At 35.6% G+C, this 25,008-nt stretch overlaps 1 protein-coding gene across 8 annotated transcripts; it reads right to left on the reverse strand.

Moving 5' to 3' along the window:
• Positions 1–2,712: 2,712 nt before the first annotated feature.
• LOC128230495 (secreted frizzled-related protein 1-like) lies at positions 2,713–24,431 on the reverse strand. Of its 8 annotated transcripts, none has more exons than XM_052942816.1 (7): positions 24,314–24,431; positions 20,886–22,279; positions 8,651–8,674; positions 7,276–7,353; positions 5,537–6,115; positions 5,259–5,336; positions 2,713–5,059 (listed from the first exon to the last, which is right to left on the reverse strand). In XM_052942816.1, exons 2-7 carry the CDS (start codon positions 21,379–21,381, stop codon positions 4,731–4,733), a joined length of 1,584 nt encoding a protein of 527 aa, XP_052798776.1. In that variant the 5' UTR covers positions 21,382–22,279; positions 24,314–24,431; the 3' UTR covers positions 2,713–4,730. The 8 variants fall into 8 exon arrangements, with proteins under 8 accessions (XP_052798776.1, XP_052798778.1, XP_052798775.1 ...); XM_052942818.1 differs by lacking the exon at positions 24,314–24,431 and adding an exon at positions 23,247–23,439 and having other exon boundaries at positions 7,276–7,350; XM_052942815.1 differs by lacking the exon at positions 24,314–24,431 and adding an exon at positions 23,247–23,438.
• Positions 24,432–25,008: the final 577 nt, after the last annotated feature.

The following is a 25,008-nucleotide window of genomic DNA, read 5'->3' on the forward strand; positions in this document are numbered from 1 at the left end:
TGTGATTAGTAATTAAGTCGATGTGATATTACAGATAAAAGTTAGGTAGTCTGCAAATAACCAAACTCTTTTTTTTCAATTATGCTAATGTAAACTGTTTATAAAGAAGCCATGATTTATCACAGAAAAAAAGGTGTCATATTTTGAATGAAAAGATAAACACGCCTGCCAGTTTCTTCTGTAAGAGTGCTCAGATCATTGAGGGGACATTTGTAAATATGTTTTATAACTTTGTAAACACGATCATTCCTAATGTGTTGATTAAGCCATTTTACTGTCAAAACATATTAATAGCTTCCAATTTGAAATTGAAAGTATTAATGATTTACGCAAATATGGAACATCTTCAGGCGTGGAGTGTTTGAACAGGGCTGAAATCGTCACTCTCGGCTGACATGCGACACTTTGCTCACTCTTTTCTGCACCTCTCCATATTTTCGTTATTTATTTATTAATTAATCCCAATTCATACAGCCATGGCACTGATTGACACATGCCATAACATCATCCCATTTAATTGACTCGAACCTGGACCTAATATTTTTCATATCTCGCTTTTTGTATTGGAATCTTGCCTTATCTTAAGGATAACAATCCGTCCCGCACGAAATGACTGTGTACTTGTTGTACTGCATTCACTGACCACGATACAAACTACAAAGTGCGCTTTCGGGGTTACTTCTTTGCTTTTTATTAGTTCAAGCAACTTCACTATAGCAAAGGGGAATTCTAGTTTTTCAAACACAGGCCGCAATTTTCGAGCACATCTAAGTGCCTTCCAACACGATCAAACTACGCTAGAGTGAACTACCTTTGCTTTTGTATACTAGTAGATGTAATTTTAATTCTAAGACTAAAGGCAGAGAGGTGAAATCTTTATTTCCTACATTATATTTTAGAACAAACTGGTGAACAATTCAGTTGAATGGATGTTTAATTTCAGCTTTCATTAAAAAATGATAAATGCATATGAGCTTGTACATCTTTTTCTGATAGGAATCAACCTGAAAATTTTGGGGGCATTTTGTTTAAGGCTTTTGATTTGACAACGCGTATTTGGAAGCATGAACACTCACCAATCATATGTGCATATTTCTCCTCTGGATCGATCCAAGCCATTTGTCTAAACTATGTACATATGTACTAGATTACATACATATTAACATGTAGTACTAAGCATGTATGTGCTCGTTATGTGCATGATTTCTTGCAATCATGTTAATCTTTCCACTGGGTCTTATCGGCGATTTCACCACAACCTGCACTTGGATTGGGATAACGTAATGCACGTGTTCATTTTAGCGTAAAGATCGTTGAACTATTGGCATACAGTTCAGGATGGAAATATTTTCATGGTGACAAGTTGGCTTCTGCTGTGCAGTGTAATGTGTATATGCGCATACTTTGTAAAGAGTGCCGCGCTAATTTTGTTATGATACTTTTACACTGTTTAGATGTTTTTTATTTACAAAATAATCGTATGAGGGTTTTGCGGTCCTATCAAATGTTACGAGGCTTCAGTTGCCAGCCGCCCATGCCGCCGCGCTTTTGAAAGAGTTTCCTTGATGGTATCGTATATAACACGCAGATACTGGTCAGTTTTCAATGTGAAATAATGCCACTTAACAGTAAGAGAATGAACCAGCAATTAGATGAAATGCACAATAAGTATATTGCAAGTTTTATGCAGGAATTAATGGCATTCTTAATTAGATAACCGCTGTTAAATATAGTTGAACTTTTTTGCATTTTACAATTACTCCGACCAGCAATTAGATGAGATGCAAAATAAGTTTCTTGCAAGTTTTATACAGCAATTAATGCCATTCTTAATTAAATAACCGCATTCAAATGAAGTTTAACTATTTTGCATTTTACAAAAGTACTCCGACATACGCACCAATTTAAGTTGTGTTTGTATTTTCTAATTCATGTTGTTTTTTATTGTGTTCACTGGCAATTAAATCCTAAGGTAAGACTCTCGCGTAGTTTAAGTTACAATGGGGATCATTGTAAAATAGCAACGCAGAAATCGCTTTTAAACATTAATCTTGAATTTCAACGTAAACATCGTTGCTCGTGGTCTTAATCAAACCCTAATTACGTTTTTTATTTCATTATACGTATTTCGAAACATACTAACTCGTTCAATCTGTAAATGTTTCAATACGAGAGCTGATTGTGTGAGAGAGTGTTACCATGAATGGAGAAGACAAATGCAAAATGCCACTTACAAATTTGTTCGAGCCCGTGGCATTAATCACGCCAGTACTCCACAAGGCAATTTGTCTACTGCAAGTGGATGACGGTACGGAGATTTAGCTAATTTGTGAGCTGAGGGGAACGATTGTCTGGTGTAACTGGTTCGTAGAGTGATTTATCTAATAGTGAGTCAAAAGTGTTTCTGGTTTCGTGGTTTGATTGTCATTAATGCTTTAAGAATATGCTCCAAATATATCGTAGGATCCGCCACAATCTATCCTAGTGTGCTACCGCAATATCGGAACTCAATAGATATTTTAACTAACATTTAGCCAGATTTCAAGTGCTTGGTCTGCTTTTTCGATTACTTCACCTGTACTGAATTAAGTTTTTTCGACATGGGTTCGGCATTTACGTCGCTGTGTTCAGTCATGATTTCTTGTCGCCGACCGTCATAACCAACTAATGCATTGTGTGACGTGGGAAAATGACCAAGACGTTCTAAACAAATTCTAAATTCAATAATTTATTTTTAGTTCAAGACAAAATGAAACGAACAAATCAAAACATTTTTTTGTTTCTGCTTTTTTTACTTTACCAGTAAATCAGGAGTTATCAACGATACCGTTTTTATTTGTTTTTTCTCTTATACAGTATCTTAAACACGTATTTTGAAGAAGTTCAGACTTAAAGTGTACACCTTTCCATTATACTACGCATGTTTTAGAAAGAGATAAAAATAACAAAAATTAAAACGCAAGCATGCGTAGAATTACATGGCTCGAACTGACCGAGAAATTCGAGCTTAGCGAAGAACATTCGATCGTATAATACACATAAACAGATAATTAAAAAACTGAAATTGCCTATTTCTGTTAAAAAAGCATTCATTTTTAATAAATATTTTGGCTGAATGTCGATTTTATAACATTTGACAAGTTATACACGTGCTATCTAAATGCTTGTCTAAACAATAAAATGTTGCCAGTTTTATACGTTTCCTGCACATACCAGTACGACCTATCAAATTCTACTAACATAGTCACTACATATGAAATAAAGTTTTTTTAAAAACGAAACAATATTTTTTTGTAACAAAGCATCGTGTATGAGAAAAGCTATTAAAATAGCACAATACATGTCTTCGTCGCATATCAATATCATATACACAAAAACAGCTAAACTTATGACAAGTAAGAAATGAATAACACATTAGGAAAACTACACGCTTGTCAGCTGCGTCATTTGTGTCAAATTGCTTCTTTTGACATGACAAACTAATAACAAACCGCCCAACAAAAGCGATTTTCTACTTTAGCACTTCACAGAGACCAGAAGTGATTTGATATTTTAGCAAACAATGCCGTTGAAATAGACCAAAGACCTAAATCATTATTTTTCAGTTAAAGTATTTACATTATTTTTCTAGCAAATATCATCACATATCCAGTTACATAAAGATCGGGTCGAATAGTGTCGAGTAATAGAGCGTTGGTCGAGACGACCACCCGTCCAGCCATCCGCCCGCCATCGGTCATCACATTAAAAAAAAACACTTCCAACTGGACGTCTTAACACAGGGCCCAAATACTAACGTTTTAAGTCTGACTTTAATAACATTTAGGAATGTGAATCTATAAATTTAAGAAAAAAGACATGAATAAAATATTTTTGCCAAAAACGTTAACAATGTGGTAAGAGTGGTCTAGTGGAAGAGGTGTCCCCCTTTCACCCAAGAGGTTGTGGGTTCGACCCCCAAAAGTGGTACTTTCTCAAAATGGACATCAGTACTGGTTTCTTCCAAAGAAACGGACTCGAGGGTGATTCTATAAGCTATCAGCGTTCATCACAAACGAGCTAAAAGAAATTAGTATAAACTAAAACGTTAAAATTAATAATGGTAAAACTTGTCATATGTAACATATACATCAATAGGCATGATTAATACTTTTCTGATTCTTTTTACAAAAACCCCTCAAGAATTACAATTTTGAGAGTTCAAACGTCAAGACGTTGGTGATGATGGGCCCTGCCTGTGGGAAGCATTGTAGAATATACGTAACAACGAGTTAAAGAAAATGCCAAATATACACACACACCTTCGCATCATTCATATCTGTACAAATGAAAGAACAGTAATACTCTATCTGCCATATCCGTAACAGAAATAGACACAAGCCTATATCTCAGCTTCGTGATGAGTCTTTTAAACATGGTATACATATGTACGTAGAAGAATGCAAAATGTTTATGCATTAAAATGTATAGTTTCAACATACATTGTTTGTTTCCAAAGTCTGTGTCACAAAGTTAATGTTGATTTGTTGACAGTCTATGTCAACTGCTAACACCAACCTAACCCACTGTCTTTCTATCTATATAAAAGACATTTGTAACTACCGGTTCACTTCACAAACAAATTAGTTTCACCCATATGTAATAGCATCTGGTATTCTGTCACAACCGCATATAAAATATGTCTAAATTGGCGTCCGTGGCTAAATTGACGTCTGAGACTACCAACAACCTTATTCTGTTTGTACAACACTAGAGCAATCATATCCATTTTCAATTTCTGTGGTAAACCTTGTAAACTCACTGTCTTTCACAAACTCACTAAGGAACGTAATAACATCCCGGCCGCCCTGTTTGGTGCCCATAACAAATAGTGTATTTTTACGTTTAGCCTGGATGCAGTCACAACCGGACCCACCGCTTATTACTGGTTGTAGACGCTTAATGTCTCTTTTAGAAAGGTCTTTTTGTTTATAGAAATCACTTGTCTTCAATCTCTTTGGCTGAAGCCTCTTATCACCGTTGCTATCCATTTTCACCTTCCTCACTTGTATCTTTGTAACTGAAAGACAAACAGAAATCTTCATACATACGTCTCTTGACTTATAGCAGTCATCCTTGGAGGAGTTTGATTTTTGGTGCTCAGTTTTGCTTGTTTTATAAAGAGGACAAACCTTATTGTCAAATAAATGATATTTAAGATGTTTAAGAATTTCGCAACTCAATCGTAAAAGGCTGGGAACGCCTTAGAGTTCACTTACCAAAATTAGCAGCGCAGAATTTTTCGATAAGATTTTCGAAAACTAATGGCTGCTTACATGGTATACAACCGATTCCAGCTGAAATAAAACAGAAATATAATGAAGTTTCAAAAGGACATACCACAAATTTATTCAGATATAAGTATATTATTGGACAATGCCTACTAAAGAACTTTACTAGTAGATATTGATTTCAATATTGGAAGTATTTGATTGGTCGTTTGCCATTTATATCTAAGTTTTGGTTTAACAATACCATACTAATCCAAGTGTCCTACCAATATTGGCCATAGGGTCATCTTCTTTGTCCTTGTCCTTCTTGTCCTTTTTGCCCTTCTTGTCCTTCTTTTTCTTCTTTCCTTTATTTCCCTTGTCTTTCTTATTCTTTCGTTTGTTTCTATTCTGGTCCTTTCCACCTGTGTCAGGTACCTCAAATCCACCGTCAATGCTCACATCCACTTCACCCGACTGGGAATGTGGTTTACCACTTATACTCAGACCTCCGTTATTTTCGTTTTGTCCCCCTATTTCTTTCTCGATCTGCTGCTTGCAGTCGTGTCCCTTTCTTATGGCCTTAATGGCCCTTTTAAATTCCTTATTCTTTGTCCATTCGCTAACGTAAGTTATCACAAAGCGAGAGCCCTGTTTGGCCCCCATGATCAGCTTTCTACTTTTCTTGTTTTCCAACGTTTCACAATCGCACCTTGCTCCGTCTGTAATGCTGAATCGGAGGGCTTTCATTTCTGCCTTGGTCATGTTATTCGGTATTGGTTTGTAGAATTTGACTTTCCCTTTAGGTTCAAGTATTTTGTCTCCCAGGTCATTGATTTCTACTTTCTTCATCTTTATTTTAACAACTGCAAAGAAAAGAAATCAGTCGTGATTAGGATGTGTATATGGTAAGATATAAGGGTGAGGGTATTCATCATACGGAAACTATTGATTAAAGACAGACAGATATGCTCTATGAATTCACATTACACTTTCTACACTATCGTCTGGTGGCCTATTATGAAGAATTACTTTCTGGTAAGTGGCCTAATTGGCAATTACTTCAAATTCCTCCGCGTTATTAAAACTACTTATCTGTGCAGCAATGAAGCATATTTCTGTTTGATATTTTATGAGTGCCTGCTGCCTAACTGATCTGTCTTTCAGATTAACAAAAAGCAGATTCCTCCGAGAATCTCTTGTATGCGCAATAACAACGTAGTGACTTTTAAATGTAAGTAAATTATTTATTGCTCGGAGAAGATGTATTGATGGGAAATTTGTACGTGGCGGATTTGGATTCTCAATTATGTTCCACCGATAGCCAAAGCAGAAAAGTTTATCGATGTACATACTTGTTTAATGCGTTTTCTAACATATTGCTTACGAAGAAAGCAGGTGCCGCACCAGAGCACTCCGTACCACGCTGTTTTATTGCCAAATTATTTTAACGAAGTCTGGCTTTCAAACCCGGAAATGTACGTTCTAACTTGCTGCTGGTCGGAATCAGATAGCGAAGTTGGTTCGGAGGTTTTTGTAAAATATTGTATCTTCATTTATCAGACACTGACACCGATTTATGCCAGACAACACGTACTTTCAGGCTTAAAGATGCAAAAATGTATCCATAATGCGTTATTCGGTAATCATATGAAGCTATTCCTCGATAGGTGTTTGTATTTATGAGTATGTGTATCGCGAAGTTATATCCACGGATACAGTAATTCGAAAGTGCTAAAACAGACTTATAAAACTTACGTGATCCTATGCCAATATCATGGCATCGTAAGTCGCAAAAAGCTCAACTTGGTAGAGCGTATGTTAACCAATGCTTAAAATAGTACATAACCAAATCTATGTCATGATTATCATTTAGGTCCGGCTTTCAGAAATTTAAAAAGAAATCGCTGATAACCTGAAAGAGTCTGTTTGATGTTTGAGCTTTCGTATAAGTCAGACTGGACTTAACAGTACCAAACTATTCAAATGCCAATAAAGAACACATCAATCGAAAAATATACCTTACCAAAGGTGGCCCAGCAATAGCTGTCCAGCAGGCTCTCGAATGTCATTGGCTGCTTACATGCATGGCACACGTTGGCTGCTAAAACGGCAAAGAGAACACATTACAGGCTATTATCAATAAAATGTACATTGACAACTACGCAAATATGGTCACTTACTTAACTGAACGTACACCTTAGGCATATAATACGATGTCATATTTATATTAAGTAGAACTTCAAGTTATAACATGACATTAAGCATTACTACAAACATTTACAATTAACTATAACATTGACAAAACTAAACCATGACATAGTGGAACCCATAAACAACTTTTATGTGGTATAATATATGGAAACGAAGTATCATGCAAGTACAGGGTATAACTTATGAAATTCTAAATAATAAGAATAATAAATAGATGGATAACCATAACGCCTTCAACACGGAAGAAAGTGTTTGTGTGGTGGCCATATCATCATTTCCTACGGAACTTATGAATTTGTTAAATGTGTCTGAATGACAAAAACTGGTTGTTTTGCCGTTAGCGTTGCTGCAACATGCCCTTCTTGCCCGCAGGTGAATGCAGCCAACGGTGGAGTAATTGATGGACACTGGCGGGCACATGTCATTCTAATGATCAACTCATTAGCAAAATTGACATGCCACATACTGGTGGAGTTTTTTCCGATTTTAAGAAAGGCTACATTCTTTATGACAAGAATCTATCAAATGAAACGTAGAAAATAAAGATATTTTTTTGTATCTGTCAGCATTGTTTTGTGATAAATTAATGATATGAATCCATGTCTGCTGTATGAGTTTTACGAGATTTTTTTTAAGTTGTTATCTGAATAAAACAGAAATATTTTGTCATAGTTTTAAACAAACTGAAATTCGAACATTTGTACCGTATGATGTTTTCAATATTAGTATTTATATTAAAATAGCAATGAAACAATACCAAAATCTGGTTTCCTATATGTTTGTTTATTATTTTTTGCTTTTTAAAAAAAAATGACGAAATGTCATTGGCAATTGCCAAACCAATGCTATTAGTTACTTTAAACAAAGTATTAACTAAGCACCTTCGCAATCGATGGATTTACAAGTTGCTCTTATTATGCATTAAAACACAAACTAATGATAAATTACCCTGACGTTTTGGGGCATCTTCGTAACAAAACTTCCTACATCTTTAAACATCACACAGACAAATTAGACAGAGAAATTATAGATTAACGCTAATGGGTGGGTAGTTGAAAAGGGTTTATACGTTGGGCGATTACATAACAAAAACGAAACAATAAACAAAATATAAAAAGGTGACATTTATGCAATGGAACAAATGAGACACACAGTAAATGAACGTGGCGACAATGAGAGGCACTTACCCGTTGTGGTGTTCGCGCCACTACCTTTATGAAATATAGCAAAGATGAAATTATGGTAGAATGAATATAATCATACTGTAGAAGTATGAACACGATTTATTTTCAGTGCATGAACTTGTTTGTGAACCAATGAGAACTGAGCATTATTATAATTTTGGCCATAGAACGCCTGGTCGCTATATTAAGTACTTGTAGAACGATTTGACTAAAAAGCTTCATTTGAATAGTTGCCATTCTGAACTCCTCGACCATTATTATCGTTGTTTTCATTCGGAGCTCCTCGGCCATTTTTATCGAAAACGTTGTTTTCGATAAAAATGGCCGAGGTGTTCCGAATGGTCTAGTTGCATTTGAGTTAAAAAGGGCAGATGCGATCATTAGACGAAATGTCCCTTGTGTGATCTCAAATCATGAGCTGTCTCTATTGAAAGTTCTGCTGACATCATTAGCCCGGAAGGTTGCTGTGACACAGACATTTGAACAAAACTCGGTTCTCATTGGTTCACAAAGAATTGCATCCACTAAACATGACAATATATATTTATAACGTTCTACAGCGTAAAGGTAGCCTCGTCAGGTCGGGCTGCGACCTTTCTGTAGAACGTTTAAAATACGCACTAGTGTATACATGAAAAGCCTAAGCTCTTGACCATACCATATTACACATAAATATTATAAGGTTAAGTCCTTTTTACCAAAATAATTAACTTCTGAGGTTGTTTTCGCTTTTGTGTTTATCATCTTTAATAATGTGCTGACACGAGTAATATGGAATGGTCTCAGTATTTTCTGTCTTGCAACCAAACTGATACGGACGTAACCAACTTAGAATGTGTTTGTATCCAAGGGTTACAGGACATTTATGACCACTATATGCTTAAGCCTACAAGCAATAGCGTGAAATACACACGCTCAATGTGCATGTAATATATGACTTATTTTATAATTAAATCTTGGAAAACTATTACCTGAGAATCATTATGATATGAAACCAACAAGCAACAAAGGTATGAGAGGAAGAAAAGGAAGAAAGGAGTGCAAGGAAACAAGAAAAGGGATGCATCGCTTTCAATATTGTTATTTCATTATTATGATTATCTGTTGTATTAAATTTCAAAACGTACGTATATGCATCGATCGAAAGAAACATTGGTAGTCTTATATGAACACATTCAATTAACATTATATTAGTTTGAAGTGTGTCAATCACTTAATAATACACAAATGATTAGTATCCCTATTGTCTTTGGTCGTTCAACAAAAAGTGAAGAACAACAATGCCATCTTTTATGCATATCCTAAAATCAATATATAAGCCTAAAGTTTTGTTTTATTGTGTTCACTTCATTGATGAAACAACTGTATGTACAATGGAGAATGAGAAAGGTTGAAAGCAGTTTATTGCAGCTCACAAAAAAGCTATCTTCAAACACCAGACTTGAAGCACTTTCAGCCATTAAACAACAGTAAAGATAAGTTGAGATTTCCGTAGAGAATATCTCGATTGTGTAACGTTAATATGCTAGAATTATTATAAAGAACACCACCAATGCGCATTTTTTATATGAATATGAATGATAGAATGTTTAAATAGACAAGCAGCCAGTTCATGAATATGTGTTGGTGTTGTTTACATGTGTATGATAGAATGAACATGTCGAAACTTTGTACCGAAAGTTAAAAATGTTAATAGTTTATGATTCAGAAAACAGCTATGTTTCTCTATTGTTTTGTACCTGATGTGCACCTTATGATGTCACAAATCTCTTATGTTGCCCAAGGAAAGATTACGCCATTTTAGATAGAAATAGTGCAATCAAGTGCACGCTGTTCATTCAAATTGCGTCTCGGATATTGACATTCAGAGGGTTAACTACAACACAATTTTAAAGGGGATGCGGTCCGTGTGCCCTCCCAAAACCCGAAAATGAAAATTGCTTTACATGTTAACGAAATACAAAGCGGCCCTAAGAAGACGTGTGTTTTCTGGGCCATTCCAAAAATTATTTACTTGAATATATATAATAATCGTTCCTATCATACACATTCATTAATTACCAACTTGAATAAGTGACTCTCCTTTAAAAAAAATATAGGTTGTTTTTAAAAAAAAAAAAAGTTTTGGTGCACTAATGCCTAACCTATGGCATTCGTACTGTTTAATGAAAAAAAATAGTTTGTTGAAATAAAGATTAATGAAGTTTGAACCGAATGTAACGGCGGTTTACCATGTGACAAGCAAGATGAATCATGACTCCGTCCCTCGAGAATGCTATGACAACCGATGTCATGTTTGTGCGGGATAATGGTTTGTTTAAACTCATTACTTTTTGTTACATTTTGATGCAAGTGTTTTTGTTGTTGTTGTTTTAAATCACCTTTATGAGTCTGAAATGGTATAAAGTCGTGTGATGAATTATTTAGAAATCAAATAAAAAGTATTTTATTTCGAGAATTTAATAAAAAGGATATACATATATAAAAAAGGAACAAAACAGCAGCAACAACGACACCTTATTCATATAGTATTTCTTCCCCCCGTGGACAAGGGATTGGTTTATAATCCATAAAATGGGACATTCTGCGATTCCTTAGTATGAAGTGATCGTTAAAAATTAGTTTCAAGGCGGATGAAATCAAGCGTCAAAAGCACACAGACCTCACACGATCATGTACAATAATCGTCTTTTCAAAATATTTATTCGATCGGATACATTAATATTTAAATATGATGTTAATAAATGTAATCTTATTTTGAATAGAACAAGAACCGCAGGTTCAACATTATGGTATTTGCACATTTATAGACGTTTTCATGTCATTAAATATCTATTTAAATTTCATTCTCAATAAAATGTGAAAAGAAATATTTTGAAGGCGTCACATACTCATATATGTAAACGCGCTCAAATAAGCACTGGTACCATCAGATAGTCGGTTACTGGACAACCAACTTCCAATCGCCACATAGTAATGCTTTGAAAACTTGTTGTTGTCTTTGTTGTTGTTGTTGTTGATGACGATGTTATTGTTGTTGTTGTCGATAATGTGGCTGTTGTTGTTGATATTGCTGTTGCTGCTGATGATGATGTTATTGTTGTTGTTGTTGTTTTGAGATATGTTGTTTGAGCTTTAAAATGGTCACATTAACAGCATACGCAGCAACTTACGTTTAGTTTATACGACCTTAAGAATGGTGTACAGTCATTAAATACACTAATGTGCAACAACATTCTGACGTGAAAAGGGTCTGCCAGACAACGGACAAAAAGTTGTACGTTCAGTTTGGCCTGCATATGGGATTACAAATAGAAAAGCAATAAAGAAGAGGAAGCTCTGCAAAGAAGTGAAATATGTACTTTTAAAATACCAGCAACCCGTCCCCCTATGAACTCATTCGTCGCAAACAATTTCATGTACCGGTACTCACTGGATGTACTGTTAGGCATGATGGGTTTCTTTATACAGAGGCTATCGTCGCCGGGAAATTTATCACATTTAAGAATCTCCGGCCACGTAAAACTGTACTTGTTCATCCTGGCCTCACAGCTGCTTTTGACGGACTCGCAGAGGGAGCGGCACGGGAAGATCGACGCCAGCTTGTTCTCCAGGCACACGGGCGCGTACAAGGAACACAGGAAGAGGTCGGTGTTCGGGTGGCAGCCGATGTTGTAGAGGAGCGTCCATGGCGCCGCCTGCTTCTTTACCTCCCCCACCGTATCGTGGCCGAGCAGGTTAGGCAGCGTCATGTTTTCATAGCCCACGTTACGGCACAGCGTCAGGCCCTCCGGGATGGGTACGCACTGGGTCTGCATGATCGCCCGTACGTCCATGCTGTACCATGCGCCGTCCGGGTCGTGCTTCTGAACATACTCGCCGTTCGTGTAGTCGTACTCGTAGCCAAGAACGTACATCCATAACATTGGTAACACGTATATCCAAAATAAACTTTGTACATTCATTGTCTAAGCTGATACTATACGTATAAATGTTTCGATTAATATTCCCATAAATTGTCTTCCGGCGTAATGTTTGAGTTGCGTGTGATCACTAAACAAATAGTTGAATTATATGAAATGGTAAATGGTATCCGAAATAACATGACAATTTGCCTGATATGATATTGTAACTGCCTATAAATGCTAGCTCGTCAAAACTTGTTTCGTGCATGCGTTTTGCACATAAACGCACACAAAAATGAACATGTTATCTCTTTATACATTCGAGATCGCATTTTTATATAAACGTGCATTTCATTAACATGAATAAAATCATTATCGACTTGATCGTTAATCTCACGCGCAATAAATACACTGCTGAGGCATTTATTCTGGATTATTTTGTAGTTCAAAGGTGTCAATCAACCAATCGCTGAATGATTTAGAACTGATTAACCAATCAAAAATAATATGGAACTCTTACAAAATGACTTCAAGAATTCCCACTAGATTATGAATTATGATTTTACCATGTGTTGCTTACTTACACTTAACGACCACGATCAAGCAATTTATATGTTTAGAATGGTTCGAACAACAGATCGAGTATTTGATGTTTCTGGTTGATGGTAACAACTTATTCACGCTTGTAAAAACCCATGTAATTATCGTTTTAGGTGATCCAACGAGTTTGTATTTATTCTCACCAGCAGTTCTGTTAAAGGAATGTCGGGCTTGTGGAACCCCAACTAACACGCCTCTGTTTAAAGGCCCTGACGCCACAGCAGAATGCCGAATTTCCTGCGCATTGGCTATTGGTCAATTGCTATTAAGGGTAAACTAGACCTTTTGAAAAAGGCACCGCTAGTTACAGAAGCTCACCGAGACCCATTTCATGGACACAGGTTTATTTTTCGTCTAAACTTATATAGCGATTAATGATTCTAATCTTTTTTCATTAACATACATGAAAATACGTCGACACGTGCCAGAATACTAGAATTTAAGATGATAAATATATTTTGTTTACTAATTACGATAATCATAATCTGTTTTTTATCGAACCAACTAATGATCGTGTAGCATGATTATTTTGGCGTGCTTAGGATTGGTAAGAAATTAAGAATGTTTAAACAGCACGAGATGCGTATATTTCTATTACATCTGTCGATAAATTTTCTGCAATCTCTTGAATTAACATAAAAGGCATATAAACCAAAGTATTTAAAATCAAAGTAAAATAAATCAGTTACATCAAAGCCCGACACAAGGGGTTTGGGATTGTTTATTGACCACCTTAGATCGGTGGAAACAATTTCAGAACTGAAACGCTTTGTCGGAATAATAATGCCCACACATCTCGTCTTTAACAAAGCAGAATCGTTGAAGTGTTTTGTTTTGAATTGCAAACAAAAAAGCAGAGTTCACCTCTATTTAAGGTATTTCTTGTGTGATAGAATGTGCAAAAAAGCTTATATGGGTACTGCACTGACCGAACACACCTGATTATATTGCTCTGAATAAGTCAGTTCAAAGCGAGCTTATACGAGCACTCACAGATCATACCAGCTGATATGGCCGCCGATATTAGCCTGATAAAGATGGGCCTTTATGAACCCTTACAGGGCGCACCAGGTGATATGCCAGTCAAAAGCGAGCCTATATGAACACTAACTGAACATACAAGACGATATGGACTCGTATATAGGCAAGATAAATATGACCCTAAATTTATACATTTTAACATGTAAACAGGATGTCGACGTGATATTTATGTTACGGCGTTAGTTGGTGACCCGAAATGGGATATACGGGGCACATGACACAATATTCAGGTTTAAGCTACGCTCTCACCCGATATGGTTTCCTATGCCCCGTATATCCGATATCGGGTCACCTACTTACCCCGTAGCTTATAATATGAACCCTAACAGAGCACACCAGGTGTTAAGCCTTTTAAAAGTGAGCCTACATAAACCCTTACCTAATATACCAGGTGATAATGGACTCGAAAATAGGCCAGTTAACAGCGACCTATTATGAACATCATAGAACATACAGCATTATATAAGAATGGTTCAAAACGACCTTATATGAACACTGACAAAACATACCAGACTATATGGGATGTTCAAAGCGAGCTTATATGAAAACTGACAGAACATACCAGGTTATATGGGATGTTCAAAGCGAGCTTATATGAACACTGACAGAACATACCAGACTATATGGGATGTTCAAAGCGAGCTTATACGAACTCAGACAAAAAAATACCAGATTATATGGGAAGTTCAACGCGAGCTTATATGAACATTGACAGAACATACCAGAGTATATGGGATGTTCAAAGCGAGCTTATGCGAACTCAGACAAAAACATATCAGATTATATGGGAAGTTCAACGCGAGCTTATACGAACTCAGACAAAACATACCAGATTATATGGGATGTCCAACGCGAGCTTATATGAACACTGACAAAACATACCAGAGTATATGGGATGTTCAAGGCGAGCCTATATGAATACTGACAGAAAATACCAGGTTCTATGAGATGTCCAAAGCGAGCTTATACGAACTCAGACAAAACATACCAGATTATATGGGAAGTTCAAAGCGAGCTTATATGAACACTGACAGAACATACCAGGTTATATGAGATGTTCAAAGCGAGCTTATATGAACACTGACAGAACATACCAGAGTATATGGGAAGTTCAATGCGAGCTTTTATGAACACTGACAAAACATACCAGAGTAAATTGGATGTTCAAAGCGAGCCTATATGAATACTGACAGAATGATACCCGAGTATATGGGATGTTCAAAGCGACCTTATATGAACCCTGACAGAATATACCAGAGTATATGAGATGTTCAAAGCGAGCCTATATCAACACTGACAAAACATACCCGAGTATATGGGATGTTCAAAGCCAGCCTATATGAATACTGACAGAATATACCAGAGTATATGGCAAGTTCAAAGCGAGCCTATATGAACACTGACAAAACATACCCGAGTATATGGGATGTTCAAAGCGAGCTTATATGAACACTGACAGAACATACCAGGTTATATGGGATGTTCAAAGCGAGCTTATACGAACTCAGACAATCATACCAGATTATATGGGAAGTTCAACGCGAGCTTATACGAACTCAGACAAAACATACCAGATTATATGGGATGTCCAACGCGAGCTTATATGAACACTGACAAACATACCAGAGTATATGGGATGTTCAAGGCGAGCCTATATGAATAATGACAGAAAATACCAGGTTCTATGAGATGTCCAAAGCGAGCTTATACGAACTCAGACAAAACATACCAGATTATATGGGAAGTTCAATGCCAGCTTATATGAACACTGACAGAACATACCAGGTTATATGGGATGTTCAAAGCGAGCTTATATGAACACTGACAAAACATAGCAGAGTATTTGGCATGTTCAAGGCGAGCTTATATGAATACTGACAGAATGATACCCGAGTTTATGGGATGTTCAAAGCGACCTTATATGAACCCTGACAGAATATACCAGAGTATATGGCAAGTTCAAAGCGAGCCTATATGAACACTGACAAACATACCCGAGTATATGGGATGTTCAAAGCGAGCCTATACGAATACTGACAGAATATACAAGAGTATATGGGATGTTCAAAGCGAGCCTATATGAATACTGACAGAACATACCCGAGTATATGGGATGTTCAAAACGAGCCTATACGAATACTGACAGAATATACAAGATTATATGGGATGTTCAAAGCGAGCCTATATAAATACTGACAGAACATACCCGAGTATATGGGATGTTCAAAGCGAGCCTATATGAATACTGACAGAATATACCAGAGTATATGGGATGTTCAAAGCGAGCCTATATAAATACTGACAGAATATACCAGATTATATGGGATGTTCAAAGCGAGCCTATATGAATACTGACAGAATATACCCGAGTATATGGGATGTTCAAAGCGACCTTATATGAACCCTGACAGAATATACCCGAGTATATGGGATGTTCAAAGCGAGCCTATATAAACACTGACAGAATATACCAGATTATATGGGATGTTCAAAGCGAGCCTATATGAATACTGACAGAATATACCCGAGTATATGGGATGTTCAAAGCGACCTTATATGAACCCTGACAGAATATACCCGAGTATATTGGATGTTCAAAGCGAGCCTATATAAATACTGACAGAATATACCAGATTATATGGGATGTTCAAAGCGAGCCTATATAAATACTGACAGAATATACAAGATTATATGGGATGTTCAAAGCGAGCCTATATGAATACTGACAGAACATACCCGAGTATATGGGATGTTCAAAGCGACCTTATATGAACCCTGACAGAATATACCCGAGTATATGGGATGTTCAAAGCGACCCTATATAAACACTGACAGAATATACCAGAGTATATGGGATGTTCAAAGCGAGCCTATATGAATACTGACAGAACATACCCGAGTATATGGGATGTTCAAAGCGAGCCTATATGAATACTGACAGAATATACCAGAGTATATGGGATGTTCAAAGCGAGCCTGTATAAACACTGACAAAATATACGCGAGTATATGGGATGTTCAAAGCAAGCCTATATGAATACTGACAGAATATACAAGAGTATATGGGATGTTCAAAGCGAGCCTATATGAATACTGACAGAACATACCAGAGTATATGGGATGTTCAAAGCGAGCCTATATAAATACTGACAGAATATACCAGATTATATGGGATGTTCAAAGCGAGCCTGTATGAATACTGACAGAACATACCAGGTTATATGGGATGTTCAAAGCGAGCTTATATGAACACTGACAAAACATAGCAGAGTATTTGGCATGTTCAAGGCGAGCTTATATGAATACTGACAGAATGATACCCGAGTTTATGGGATGTTCAAAGCGACCTTATATGAACCCTGACAGAATATACCAGAGTATATGGCAAGTTCAAAGCGAGCCTATATGAACACTGACAAACATACCCGAGTATATGGGATGTTCAAAGCGAGCCTATATGAATACTGACAGAATATACCAGAGTATATGGGATGTTCAAAGCGAGCCTATATAAACACTGACAAAATATACCCGAGTATATGGGATGTTCAAAGCAAGCCTATATGAATACTGACAGAATATACCAGAGTATATGGGATGTTCAAAGCGAGCCTATAAGTATTTAGCTTATATTGAGCACTTGCAGAACATACCAAAGCATATCGGCATTGAAACAAAAATAAACGCGAGCCTGTATGACCACTTACAGAACATTCCAGATTATATTGGCACGTTAAAATCATGAAAAGCAAGCTAAAGGTTCCAATGTATAACATTATAAAGTTGCAATTCTTCCGACAACAGTAAAGCTGAGTCATATTTCTATTAGTCTCATCTAAACGGTTGTGCAAGGTAGCGAAACGACAATGCTGTATGTTTTTTTGTCGGTTTGCTCGTTAAATTGAAGAAAAACAAACATTGTGCTCTTTTTGCAAGTTTAGGCAACAAAAAATGAACAATGATGGCATAAGAGCAGAAAAATATTTACTGTTATCTTTAAAGTGTATACGGGAATAGATAAACGTTTCAGTGTTTACGCTTACGAATTCTCAAGTTATCAAAATTTGCCAAATTAAAATTCCCTTTAGTAATTAATTGGTTGAATTAGATAGGCTATTCAGCGGCTGTGCGCATGTGCATTGGCTATTATGGAGACATTCTTGCCAACACGAGGAAAGTTGTTTTTTATTTTTGCTTTACTAAACAATTAAATCGACAGCCGAGGCTAGAATACAGATTACATGGTTTAGTAAAGTGAAAAATAAACAATAACTATAACATTGTAGCCTGTGTTTTACACATTATGTTTCCACTGCGTAGTAAACCTCTTTAGACGTCTGGAATCGATTAAAATTTAAAGTGATTGCACAAAAACTCCACTTTTCAGACAGATTTCAATATCATGGTGATTTACTAAAATAATTTCCATATGTTTGTGCGGTTTTAAATATTCTAGAATTGTGAACGTTTCTTCGTATAAGTTAATTTAGTTAAAATCAGACTTATTTACAAGACTCGTGCATTTATAATTTTAGTATGAAAGTATTATTCCTTTTGCCAACTTAAGACATGGAAAGTCCGAATCGCACAAACTATGAATCATAATAAGTACATAATTTGGTTCCACGCTTACTAAAATACGTTCTAATATGATATATAAATAATTATATGAGAATGTCAAGGTCTTCTCAGAACGTGGTATTACGGTTTTCCGCTCCTAATGGTCAATGTTTAGGAAACCTCCAACGTTAATATATCTTATTTAATGTTGCAATTCTAATGTTCATATATCGTTGATCTATATCTAACTTATCATTAAATGCCATAGAATAGCTTTTAGAATACCTACATTTGCAGGCAAAAGGGTTACATGGTTGATCGTCTATAGAACAGAACAGAACAGATATTTTATTAAGACTTGTACAAAGTACATCATCTTCTTAACCACAAATGAATAATAAATAAACAAACACATGGTATAACGACTAGCTTATTTACAACTTAAGTAATAGTTAGATGACATGAAGAGAATTCTTAATTATCAAGAATGGGCGGAGAGAGCGTAGCGAACGAGTCCTTCCTAATTATTAAGAATTAAAGACTTAATCATTAAGAATTTCAACTTTCGCGAGTGCTTTGAGGTCCGCCCACTGCCACTAATCCGATACACATTTTCTGCGTCAGAGGTTGCGTTGTCAATGTATTAGCCAATAAGGTTGTATTCTAAGTCAGTTAGATGATCTGAAATAATATCTTAATGACCGAGAAGGGCTCGTTCGCTACGCTAACTCCGTCCATTCTTAATCACTAAAAATTTACTTCATGTCATCAAACTATCACTCATGCTTGTTCATTGTGTATAGACAATGTTCGTTTACTATTGAATTTGCTAATAAAACTTTGACTTGAATAAATGTATGCTTCCAGTGAAATTTTATGGAAAAATGAAATTATTCGTAATTTATAAAAGTGCACATCAATTAATATCTCTTCGACGAATCTCCTCAATTAAAAAAATAAATATTCATACAAACAAATCTTGAAAAATAAAATGGTGAAAACAATCCTAGGTCTGTCAATGTGAATGATTGTACAATCTCTTAAGATATGCTCGGAATTTTAGATACACAAAATGATGCTTGAAATTGTCAATGTCAACAGTGATCTAAAAGGGCCTAAATTATGAGTGCAGTTTGATAAATTCTGCAATATATCAAAACATCGGTGAAGACAGTGCGTTCATGAACCTATATAAAGATCAATGAAATCCATAAGTGGGCAAAAAAATGCAGCATGTCTGATAAACACACAGGAAACGTACTCGGAGAAAGCCATGAATGACAAGAAATAACAATTTGACGAAACAAAGATGCTGTAATACCCACAAAAATAAATGTAACTGTACATTCAGACTTACCGTAAATTTGATGTGTTCGTTAAGTACATTTTTGTAATGCTAGTCACATTGTCCATTTTTAACTTTCACGTGTATTTTAATCATTTTCAAATGTATAATTATATTGATAAAAAACACTACAGAAAGGGATAAAATTATTGATTGATTAAATTGATTGCTGTAGTGATATACCATTAATTGAATGGTTGATTAAATGGTTTATTGATGTTAAATGGATGGATAAATGTATAGATTTATTGCTTGATTGACTTCTTAAATGATTGATGTCTTAATTGATTGATGTCTTAATTGATTGATTGAAGTTGATGCTTTTGTTGTTTTTATTGTTGTTGTTGTTGTTGTTGTTTTTGTTAGTGCTCAACTCGACTCAAATATTGTCACTGATGTATTTTTTGTAATAATTACAATATGAAATAGAAAGCGTTGCATTCACTATTGCCTTAAAGTAATATAAATTAGTTTTAAGCGGAAACACTCGATTTCGCGCATAGTGCACATTTAAATTCCATTTCATTTTGAAATGTGACTACTTGTTATCAAAGGAAAAAATGAGTATAATAATAAATAACGATGAGCGATAGGCAAAAACCGAAACAGCAAGAATGCACAGAAGAAAGATTAATAGCACATTGTAAGAGTATGAGAGAACATTAGAATGATATATAGTGACATAAACTTTGTTAATAAAGATATTATAATTATTTAACCAAAATGCCTTTTATCTCAACACGTATACATTAAGCGGTCATTAAATATCTGCATAAAATTAACTTACCACTTTCAAAGTTGACTTGTTCAATGCAAAGCTCCTCCGGAAATTGGTCGCAGCGAAGGATCTCTGGCCAGGGGTAGTTGTAGTTATTCATGCGGCCTTCGCAGCCGTTCTGGACCCCCTCGCAGAGCGACCTGCACGGGTAGACGGACGGCTCGAGGCACACGGGCGAGTAGAGGGAGCAAAGGAAAAGCTTGGTGTCTGGGTGACAGTGGAGATTTAGCAACATCACCCAGACGCGCGCCTGGTCAACCGCTTCCTGCACGGACTCGTGGCCAAGCAAGTTCGGCAGACGCATCGTCTTATAGCCGATGTCATGACACAGCCGCATCGTCTCGGGAATGTCCACGCACTTGGGCTGGTGGGCGCGGCCGCCGAGGGTCCCCCAATCACTGTAGTCGCTGACATACCCCGCGCCTGCGTCGTAGTATTCGTACAGAGCCCAAGTCCGGGTCATCAGAGTACCCAGGGCCAATAAAGTAACCCGTAAACTAAACATTCCTAGAGTTTCCGTCCAGGTTTGGTACACTACAACGTATACAAATCGTATAACGAAGACTATAGAAAATATTGTTTTAGCTATAATGTCTCAGAAAAGGTTCATTTTGGACAAAACATGTCTTAACTGCCTCATATTTTGTTTCCATTAGCTACTGTCACATGGTTTATCCTATCCAGAAAATTGCGTTTCCAGATGTCTCGTTTTTATCCAGGAAATTCACACACTATTGCATTAAGACTTTCTCAAGAGAAGTATTCCCGGGAGTGAACTTCAGCCGAACGAGTTTGTCTTTCGTTTTTGTATTTTCTAAACGCAAACTTTCTTAATCAAATTTGAGACAGAAGTGAGAATAAGAGACTGAGTAAAGACACAGCTAAGGATCTATATATCTGAGGACACAATGGCATGCAAGGAATACCAAACTATAGTTTGCCAAGATATTAAATAAATGATCTTCGAGTGGCGACCACTGGTTTTGCAGTATGACACAGAACACAATAGAAATTCTTGTGTTGCACAGCACTTAAGTCCCTATTGTACCTCCGTACCCCTCAGTTGCACCGACGATTTTCACAGCCCATGACTTTGTCTTGTGTCTACATCAAATGTCTGTTGATTAAGCATTTGTATTAAACTCAGCTTCAACCTCTTCTAGTTTCCTTTAATGTTACTGCCGTCGCAATAAAATTAGTAAATTACTCCAAAAGCATTAATGTTCATATACGTGTTCAATTTATTTCATAACTTTGATTCACAATAGCGTTCTCTTGTTTTACAATTTTGCATAAATTTCGCTTTCACAAACATTATGTACGCCAGCCAGTCATACTTCATGATTTACATTCCCACAAAATTTTGCAGCTCTTACCAACGTGGAAAGAGAATGTGTTTTAGTCTGAAAAATAAACATATGCAGAGGTATTAAAACAGGGGTCGATGATATACAAACAGACTAAGTGTTATAATATTTTAACTTTATATGACTTCATCTTTCAGAATTTGAATATAAGATTATTTTCCTCCAATTAAAATGCAGCTCTTCCACAGACAATTTGTCTTGGATTAAGGTCTTTGCTTTCATATGATTCTGTTATGTAACTGAAGATTCAGTAGATGGAGGCACTCTGGAGTATCATTTTAGAATGTAATTCAGTCGCAATTTTAATTGCTTCTTGACAGGTTCCCAAGACGATGAACATACATATGAAGAAAACAAAAAATATTAATGGCCTCGTCAATATTTCACGGAAGTGTTCAGAAGAGTAGACATTAATTGTATGTACTTATAAAACTGTACATCAAACACCGATGACATCATTGCATTTATGACAGTAAAAGGTGTTAAGATTTGATTGCGCCAAAATACATTTCATAAATCATTCTAACATTAATCTAATGCATGCATTTTTCATAACTCCAAAATAGCAATAAATCATTATCAAATTCATTCTTTGAAGAGCATTTATGACGCACTTGAATAATACATTGAAAACTAGAAAATCATGTAATTATGGACACTATGCTGACCTTATCTCGTGCGAATAAGCTTTAGATATACTTAAAACGGCTTTAATTTGCCGTATAATTCGAGACATAAAAACACTGGTATTTAGGTGACTGAAAAGAGTTAGTGCATTAAATGATTGCCAATCATGTTAGGCATGTATTTAGTTTCCAAGACCAAATGATCAAACATTTGGATCAATGATGTCAGCTTATATTACGCATTATCATGAAACTTAAGTTGTTGACTAAATATGTCTTTATCAAAATAGTGCAATTATATATGAATTTTAAGTAGCTTAAAAAAAGTTAATTGAAAACATAAATTAATCATTTTCAATCATAAATATTCCACGTACCTTTAAATATTCTCGACCGTATACATCCATAGAATGATAACTGTAATCTGGGCATATGGTCGGACGGTAATGTCCTTTAAGATTAATTTTTTCGCACTATTTATATGTATTTTCATAACAATGCAATGTTACATGCTGACACTTTCGACAATTATAGTTATAACAATTAATATCTAAACACACAGGTGCAGTCGCTGACAAAGCACAACATTTTTCTCCCCTTAAGTGTTTAAAACCACACAAAATTAAAAGGCGGTGTTACCAAAGGTGTTCCCAGTAATATGGGAAGACTTTTGTTTGAAAAAAGAAAACTTCACAATATGTTAATGAAAATGCACCAGACCTTTGTATATTTCACAACAAAGACGATTTTAAGATATCTTATTTCGAATTTACATTAGATTAAATGGATAAAATGAATCATGATTAGTGAATTAAATTTCATGACAAGGGACGATTAACTCAGACACAAAAATTGACTTTTCAATTCAAACATAAAAATCAAGCAATTAACTGCTTTAATTGGCAAAAATGCATTTTCCCTTTCAAACCAGACTACAGCCCGGTTAACGAGGACTAACGTATGCGATTGTGAAAAAGAAAATTTAAAAAGTCCACCAGTTCACCTTTTATTTGATTAACATATAAAAGCTACAGTATGTCTTTTCGCTGCAAAAATATAAATGAACCGTAAAAGAACATTGGCTTTAAAATAAATTATTCTTCTATTGGTTTTTAGATGAATGAATTATGCAATATGCTCGTCTGCCAAATGATAGAAAAAAAAACCAGTTCAGTACGTTAATTCTTTTTTTTTTCTCAACAAATTGCACATTGCTCCTGAAAACTGTTTTCCCACGTCCACCTAGTATTATAATTAATTTATGTAATAGAAAATGTAAACACAATGTCAAAGAATGAGTACGAGTCATTTAGTGCCCCCGCCTTGTATGTTCATGCACTTCTATTAAACAAATATTTTTATAGATTTGTAAACAAATGCTTTTGCAGATATTTACATGAACCTGATTTTGTAATAAAGTCACAAAAGACTAAACTATCCTTACTTGTGTGTCGAGACAGTCCGTTAATGCACAGTCAATATTAAGCACCAACAAAAAATCTGTATCAATTGGTAAGCTTTTAATACTTAAAACCGTTTAACAAAGTATATAGGGAGGGTCTCCATCATTCTATAATATTTTCCATTATTCTATAACATACTCGAGCCACAGAGAGAGAAATCCACAATTTAGGATGCATCGGATAATCGTCTCAGAAACAACTAAACACTTAGGAAAGAATTTTATCAAAATAGTTGATGAAACGTTTCTTTATACTTTTGCATACTAGTATTTTATAAGTTTTCATCTTGTTTCAATAAGTTTCTCAATCATAGTATTAGTTATTCCCAATTTTCCGTGACATGTGAATGTGTAAACATACAGATATGAGTTAACGGACTTACATACATGAGCAATATAAAATATGAATTATGGAAGAAATATCACAACGCATTAAGTACAATTATACCAACAATACAATTTGTGTCGGAAATCGGCAATGTTTTATTAGCGCATGTTTACATATTAACATTTTTTTTTCTTAATAAAATGGTACTTTTGCATAAGATAAACCGGGTTAAAATAATATACTGTACATAACATGAACAAAACATCTACAATGGCCCTATGTTCAGTTCTGAAAGACGATACGCGGCGTTTTCGCGTGGAGCATTATCTCCAGCTTCTTCAGCAGATCC

The sequence above is a fragment of the Mya arenaria genome, chromosome 4 (assembly GCF_026914265.1).
Source record: "Mya arenaria isolate MELC-2E11 chromosome 4, ASM2691426v1".
Classification (NCBI taxonomy): domain Eukaryota; kingdom Metazoa; phylum Mollusca; class Bivalvia; order Myida; family Myidae; genus Mya; species Mya arenaria.